Source organism: Micromys minutus (genome assembly GCF_963924665.1).
Source record: "Micromys minutus genome assembly, chromosome: 30".
In the NCBI taxonomy this organism is placed as follows: Eukaryota; Metazoa; Chordata; class Mammalia; order Rodentia; family Muridae; genus Micromys; species Micromys minutus.
The window spans coordinates 24,153,574-24,161,942 of NC_137965.1; the positions used below are offsets into that span (position 1 = coordinate 24,153,574).

An 8,369-nucleotide genomic window follows, 5' to 3' on the forward strand; every position below is an offset into this window, starting at 1 on the left:
TCTAGGAGATCCTGCAGTACAGCTCTGGGTTTTTGGAGTCCAGGCTGGCTTTGCTGTCCTAGGGCTCCCTCTAATGTTCAAGTCTCACCATGATACCTCTTGCGGATAAGAGTCCAAGGTTCTTCTGTGCAATCACTGAGTCTTTTTTCTCTCAGACACTTATGTTCCTGAGAATCCTAGGCGCTTAGAGCCAGGGACAGGAAGAATAGGGGCCGCCTATGCCCTAGTGTTTTGAGAGAGCAGCTCCCCATCTCCTACAAGTGGGCAGGCAAAGGAGATTGATACAGTGGTCAGAATAGTTGAGGGCCAAGAACTGCCTGGAACAGACCTGGCCAAAGGCTGTTGGTGCTGGGATGCTACCAAGTCACCTTCAAGGCTGGCTGGCACAGACATGTCTGCTGTGTGGCTCTTTCCTACATCACAACATCATCCAGGGTTATGTCTTCACCAGGCCATTACAGGGAAAGGTATCTCATGAATTTCATGCTATTGCGAGTATCTAACCCCTTGAGAAACCAGCAGTTCCACCAGTGTGCAGTCTCAGGTGTCGCTGGGAGAGCTAGTCATGAGCTGTCTGGATGATGGAGCAGACATCCATTGTCCAGGCTGAGGACATCCTGGTCACCTCTGTGGTCATTCTCTGTTCCCAACCTGCAGAGAGACACAGTAGTCTGATGGAAGTCCTCACCCTGTCTGTTTGCTCTTTCAGTGCTCTTACAATCTCAGAACTTCAGCCCTACCTAGGCCATTCTAATTTTGGCATAGAAGACCTGTCCTGACCCTGAGAAGCCATCCTGTTGGTATGTATGCTCTGTCTTAGCTCCCACGTCCCACTTCCCTCTCAGTTGCCTCATGGTGTTTCCTCCAACCTTCCCATCATGCATCAGCTCCGTATCCCTCTCAACCTTAGGTTTCCTGATAATTGAGATATTTTTGGGTTCCCTAGGGTGGGTTGTGGGCTCTTGTGTGTCTCCGGTTCATCCTAGAAGTTCTTGGGAGCTCCCAAGCCATGGCAGAGGATCTCTTTGGGTCTACCTTGGCCCACGGAATGCCCACCAGCCAGGGATTATTTCCCCCACTGTTGTCTTTTGTCACTTCTGTCTTTTAGGAGTGGCTCTGGATGTGGTCATTATACACTAGCTTGAAAGCATCTGAGAGTTCAAGGACAGCCACCTTTCACATCAGCAAACTTGGCCACAGACCATTGGCTTCCCATCAGCTGAGAGGAGCCTCCAAATTGATGTGGAAACTAAGGCTTTTCAGCCATGAGGGACATTAGGATTGGCACTGAGAAGCCTACACATACATCAGGTAGGAGACTCCACACTGGGCATGGTTTTTCCGTAAATTCTTCAGAGTGGTTCCTTGAGATGAGAGCATTAAGCGAAGGCATTTGTTCCTCTATTAAATGAGGTGAGCCAACTATGGACCTGCACGCTTCTGTGACAGCCTCTCATGTTCTTTCCTTCCAATTTCTAAATGATCTCATCATTCCTACTGGTCAATCAGCCTTCAGGTCTGGCCAGAGCCAGTTCAGGAACAAATTCCACACTGACCTCTTTCTAGGTTTCACTGGGTCACTAGCTTAGTCTTTGGTGCCTTTGTTGGTGGAAACTCAAGTTTCTTAGGTGTCCAGGGGCTCTAGTAGCAGCCCTTTAGAACAAGACAGAGGAAAGAAAAAGTGGAAATAATGTCCTGCAGTTCTGCATGTTCACCACAGGAGGACTCTACACTGCTCTGGACCTGCTGTACCACTTGTGACCATTGAATATACCAGAGAATTACTGCTGAACCCAGTGTTCCCCAGACCTGGCTGTACCTTCAAGGCTATCTGTAGAGGATTAAAAGGGGACTTGAGGACCCAATTTAGAAAACTTAGGTGGGCAGCGTGTGGGAGCCACAAGGATTCAATTGAGAACTTACCTGGGGTGAGACCCATGGCCCAGCATCCTGATAAGCATGACCCACAATCCTGTGCAGGTTCCTGGGTGGCTGCTGAAAAGAGGTGGAGGAGAATGTGGAGGATGTGAGAGGTGAGAAAGCAGGTAAAACAGGAGCACTGTGCAAACTCACTGCTGTGGGCCATCCTGTTCTAGGGTCTTTCCTGCAGTGAATCTGAAATAGGAACCGAAGCCCCCTCCTCATAGGACTGTCTGAGCTGGAGTCATCTTGGGGTCTGAACTGTTAGCATGAAAGACTGGAACTGTCTGTGACATACACCAGAGCACAGTGGCCCAGATAAGCCCATCTCACAAGTGATGCCACCTTATCCCATGATTGGCTCCAGTCAGGGTTAGGAGAGGATTGTGAATGCTGAGCTCTCCCCTACTCCTGCAGACTGAGAATGGTGCCTTCTCTGTGCACATCTATACTGAGTGTAAAAAGCAGCCAGAGGTCACACTCGTGTGATTGCACATATGACTATCTGCTGTACTGTGTACTCCATAGAGTCTGGACTCAACTTCAGTTGCCCAAGGCAGCTGCTTTTTACCTGGACAAGAGTATGAGAATGAGGCCACACACAGTGTTAGGGACACATTTCTTGCCCTTGAGTGTCCTTCAGTGTATCGAGAGTGAGCATTCCAGCCTGCACCCAGGGACTCAGATTAGCCTTGGCCAGGTCAGGCTCTTCAGTCCCTCCTATAGCTCACCTGCACTGTAGTTCCATGTGTCCTGGCTGCTGCAGCTGCTCCAGGAACTACTGGATGTCTTCCCACAGAACCTCACAGGGCCCATCCAGAGCCATCTCCCAATCTGTCTGCTGGGAGTGAGGCTAGATGCTCACTGTGTGGGGGCTGCCTTGGCTTTTGGAGCAGAGTGAGAAGCAGTGGAGGTGTTGTCTGCTGGTCTTATTGTCCTCTTTGCTCACAGCATTTCTGCTGTTGGGGATCCAGGTCCAGCTCTTGTGATCCCTGATATAAACAAAGACAGTAGATGCTCCAAACACCATGAGTACAGGGAAGCCCATGACTAAGGGGTAACCTAGCAACACAGGATCCTCTGGAAACCAGGGAAGTCAGTATTTAAGTTCTCCACACTCATGCAGTATGAAAGTCATGGAATATTTCATGCCCTGGCAAAGGAGATGAGACCCTGAATCCCATGAAATGGTCCTTCAGACCCATTACATCATCAGCTTTGAGAAGGTGTTCCTCATTAAGAACATGCCATACTGCTTGCCTCTGTCATGTAGCTTTAACTTCCAGGCATGAACTCCCTCAGGAACACTGATGTGTCTTCTCTGAGTGTTAATATTCCATTAAATCATTTCACAGTCAGTTTTCAGCATGGTATCTGGCTGCAAAAGTAGTCATTCAGCCATTCTTAAAGGCGGAGGGAAGTCAGGGCATTAGGTGCTTCTTGTTCTCCTTCTTCTCCTCCTACTTCTTCTCTTCTTCTTCCTCCTCCCCCTTCTTTTTCCTCATCCTCTTCTTCCTCCTCTTCTCTTCCTCCTTCTTTTTCTATTCTTCTTCCTCCTCCTCCTGCTCCTCCTCTTGTTCCTTCTCCTCCCCCTTCTTCTCTTCTTCCTCCTCTTCCTTATCTTCCTCCTCTTCTCTTCCTCCTTCTTTTTCTATTCTTCTTCCTCCTCCTCCTGCTCCTCCTCTTGTTCCTTCTCCTCCCCCTTCTTCTCTTCTTCCTCCTCTTCCTTATCTTCCTCCTCCTTATCTTCCTCTTCCTCTGTTTTTTCCTTCTCATTCTCTTCCTCCTCTTCCTCATTCTCCTCCTTTTCCTGATCCTTCTCCTCCTCCTCCTCCCCTTCTTCTTCCTCCTCCTCCTTCTCTTATTCCTCTTCCTCCTCCTTTTGTTCCTTTTCTTCTCCTTTTCCTTCTCTACTTCATCTTCCTCCTCCTCTTCCTCTTCTTTCTCCTCTTCAACCTCCTTTCCTTCTCCTGTTTCAGCTCCTCCTCCTCCCTCTTCTCATCCTGCTGATGCTGGTGGTGTTAGTGGTGCTGGTACTACTGCTACTGTTTCTCTTGTAGCTTCTATTGTCTTTTCCAGCAACATTTGTCTGAAATCACCTGATGGTTATACTCAGGAATGACAGAATTTCCAGATGACACTGTGAAGGAGACAAGACAATTTATTCTAGGCAAAAGAAATAATGAGGTAGGATTCTTCAAAAAACATGTGTGGCTTTGAGTTCCTTACTATTTTTTGACTTTTTTTTTTTTTTTTTTTTTTTTTTTTTTTTTTTTTTTTTTTTTAACTTTCCAGTTGAGATCTTGGAAAGGAATTATTTAGAAAAGCATTCTATCTAAATCTATGCATTAGTAGGTCTTAGAACAAAAGCATAATATGATGCAAAAAAAACCCTATGCATGAATACAGGAGCCTGGACATCATCAAAAAGCTGCAAACTATTCAATGGCAATCCTGGTTATTAGCTTTGGGGCATACTAGAATGTGATACTACATTTGAAACTTTTAAGAATCTGTTCTGCAGCCCTTCTGATTGATAGACACATGTGCTTGGGCCAGTAATGCCTGGAAGAATCCATGAGCCCATGGCCCTCTAGTCCTCATTCTGTGGGAGCTATTAGCCTTAGTGGGAGATGGAGGAAGAGGGTCCGCAAGACAGTTTTATAGAGTGGGTTACAAATTTCTCATCTTGTGTCCCTCTTGGGAAGAGGAGAAATTCAGTAGAGAGAGAATACTTGGGGTGTGGAAGAATAGTAAATTTCTTTGAGAAGATAGAAAGGTAGGAATTGTGGGGGATAATGGAAATCAGAGACAGAGGAGGGAATGGCACAGAGCAAAGTAGGAAGGATAAAGCTCAAAGGTACCTGGGCTCTGCCTGCTGCCCATTCTCTCCACTCCCTCTGTAGCTCATTCCTGGGAGGAGACTCTGCTCTGTCCCAGGCGAGGTTCCCTTCGTTTTGGTAAACAGCAGAACAACTTCCTGATGGCCTTTCCTATCTGTTTGGCCCTGGCCTTAAAGCCTCTGGGGCGGCCCCTGCTGGGGATGGGCTTATCCTCTGCTGAGTTAGTGTGGGTGAGATTTTCCTCAGGGTTTTTACTGCCACAGCTCTTGTCACTGAGCCTGCTTTTGGAGTTGATACAAGGAACACTCAGGGCACGTTCCTGGCCTTGGTCCTGTGTGGTTGTCTTCTTGAGTGGCCCGTGGAGAAGATGACCATGCACAGAGGATACTCTGCCCCCTCTTGTACTTGTCTTCTGGCCATAGGCAGACAGTTGAGCTTGGGTGGATGAGAAGAGCCGTGTGTTAAGGACTGGCAAGCTTTCGGACCTTTTTAGTCCTAATTTGAAATTAGCATTGTCCTCAAGGGAAGGGAATGGTGCTGTAACAGGATTTACTTGCTGAGCCCGGGTTGGACAGCCATAGCCCTGGAGAGCCTGTGCTTGCAGAAAATAATAGGCTGCCATGGTTTCATTGTATTTGCGATTTATTATGGAGTTGTTAATATCTTGGGCCTGGAAGCCTATACATTTCATCACCTGTAATATTTCTGGCTGTGGACAGAGGGAAGGCAGTTCCACAGATGGTTGTGGGAAGGCTTTCCAGTTCTCTGTCAGCCAGGGGTGTTTCATCACCTCTGTGATGGTTGGCCTGTACCTAGGGTTCGGTGTCAACAACAGGCTGATTAGGTCATCAAGTTCTATTGAAACCCCCCAGGGGGCAGGATAGACACCAGACACCACCTGTCTTTGCAACTCATGGGTATCAATTGAGTCAAATGGCAACCTCCCAACAACCATTAAAAATAAATCCACACCTAGAGTCCATATGTCACTTTTTGCCCCATCATAACGATGGCCAAGGAATATTTCAGGGGAGATAAAGGCATAAGCACCACAGTGCTTGTCGAGCATTTGGCCAGGTTGTATAACTGTACTCAGGCCAAAGTCTATTATTTTCACTTTGCCGTTCTTATCGATCATGATGTTGTCTGGCTTCAGGTCCCTATGGACTATACCATGTTCATGGCAGTAACTCACTGCTGCTACTATCTGTTTAAATATATCACGGGCCTCGTCCTCCTCTATGTGGCCACGCTCTTTGATGTACTGATATAGCTCTTCCCCTTCTGCCAATTCCATGACCAGGTATAATCTTTGTTTTGTTTCGATCACTTGTATGAGGGAAATGATGTTGGGGTGATCTATCTTCCTCATGATATTGGCCTCTGTCATGGCTGGCTGGAACCACTGTAGGTTCTTCACAATAACTTTGATGGCTACGGGGGTGCCTGTTAGCCGGTGGTGGGCCAGGACGACCTTGCCGCAGCTCCCTTTCCCGATGGTCCTCAAGACTTTGTATTGGGAGTGAAAATGTTCCTCCTCAGCGATAATGGGCTCGGGGTTTGGGGCTGGGAACTCCTCCTCACTAGGTGTAGGCATTGTATCACACCTAATGCTCCCTAAAAATAACATAAAAAGAACAGCATCAAAATCATGAAAAAGATGTAGGAAAACAGAAGCTAAAGGTACTACAGTGCTACCTAAAAATATGTGCTTGAAATAAAAGTAAGTGAAAGCTAGAAAAATACAACAAAATGATGAAAAACATATGGCAGAAAAAGAAAGTTAAAAATCTTAACTAAAACCCTACTAAATATACAAACCAAAGTAGAAATTCACGACCATATAAATACTAAATATAGATGATGTATCTAAAACTATAGTTGCAAACTGTGTGATTGGGAGGGCCACAGCTGCTCAGTTCTGTGTGTGGTTGGATGCTGACTGAAGAAAAAGCCATATGAAAGAAATGAGAGGGGAAAGAATTAGCATAAGACAAAACAAACAGAAAATTCTACCCCTTTAGGAAAAATGCTATTTACTTGTCATCCCCAGAGCAAAATATTGAAAATTAAAATTAAACAACCATAAACAGTACTATACTTAAATATCATGACTATTAAACAGTACACCACGGACAAAAAGACAAAGTGTCACAAAGAGCAAACGTGTATAAATATATATGATAACTTACAGTCAATAAATGTAGAAAGCAGGACAATGTCAAAGAGGAACCAAAATACATTGGAAATGGAGATAGACCGAAACAGCCCAATATGCAAAAGCAAATCATCAAAACAATAAAATACTACCGGAGAAAATAAAAATAAGCACAACAAAAAGACCAAATAAAGCTTAAGGTAAAACAGCACCAACAAGAAAACGAGCAACCAGTGGCCTGGAAAACATATAGTTCTTTTTCTTGATCTCATGGCAAAATCAATCAAAGAATTAATAGCCAGCCATCAAACAGGCCTTTAATCTGAGATTATGGGGTTGGTGTATTACTTTTCTGGAAGCCACTGGAGGCCAGCTGCAGGCCAATGTGAGAACCTGTCTTGAAATAAGGATGATGCCTACCTTAGGAAGAGCAGCCAGGAGTTTCTGGATCCTAAGATCACTTGCACTGAGGTGCCGCTGATACAGATAAATAGGGCAAAGGGGATGGGCCAGCGCCTATAGGCACCCAGGCACACACACACACAAAGGCAAGTACACACACACACACAAGCACACACACACACACACACACACACACACACACACTTACACACAAAGGCAAGCACACACCCACACAAGCACACACTCACACACACAAACTCTTACACACACCCAGATTCACACTACACACAATTACATAGGAACTGGCACACACAAACAAATCTTCAAACACACACTGCACTCACACACAGGAACAGGTATACACACACACACTAACAAACACACACACAGAAACTGGAATACACACACTCACACTCAAGAAAATCTGTAAACACACACACTTCTACACACAATGATTCATACACATTTACACAGCACAAGTAAAAAGCAATACGACCACACACAGCTCAATAGATACAACAAAACCGCAGAGAGCACCACTCCTCACCACCTCTCAACGCACTCAAAGAAATCCAGGCCTGGCCACAGCTTAACACCTGTAGGCTGGGCCGCCTCACAATCCCTCCTCATGAGGTCACAATGGACCTGTTCTGACATCACTGGGAAGGACTCCAAGGCTCTGGCTCTGCTAGGCTATGGAGACTAACATTAGGCTTGTACAGATCAAAGCCTGTGGGATGTTTTGCTGTATTCAGTTCTTCAGTTTGAGTGTTTGCTGTGCCCCCTGATTTAAAGTCCTCATGTCTACACTCAGTGTGACAGCATTCCTCTGAATTCTCACTCATAGGCCTCAAATTGATGCTACCACTTAACTTTAAGACAAAGCTGTGTTTCTAAGCTGACTCATCAAGGAAGACACTGTTCTTATAATTCTTCAGAAAGGCTCTAGGTTCTCATGAAACCCCTGAGACAGGGCTGCAGGAATGTGCAGAGCACTTGTCTCCCAAGGGTGAGGCTTGAATTTGAAGCCCCAGAATCTATATCCA

The 8,369-nt window shown here is 45.8% G+C and overlaps 1 protein-coding gene across 1 annotated transcript; it reads right to left on the reverse strand.

Moving 5' to 3' along the window:
• Positions 1 to 4,827: 4,827 nt before the first annotated feature.
• Positions 4,828 to 6,360, reverse strand: LOC308439828 (sperm motility kinase Y-like; the record flags this gene model as incomplete). Its single annotated transcript, XM_080941741.1, has 1 exon — positions 4,828 to 6,360. The coding sequence occupies one exon, from the start codon at positions 6,358 to 6,360 to the stop codon at positions 4,828 to 4,830; it is 1,533 nt and encodes a 510-aa protein (XP_080797867.1).
• Between the last annotated feature and the right edge of the window lie 2,009 nt (positions 6,361 to 8,369).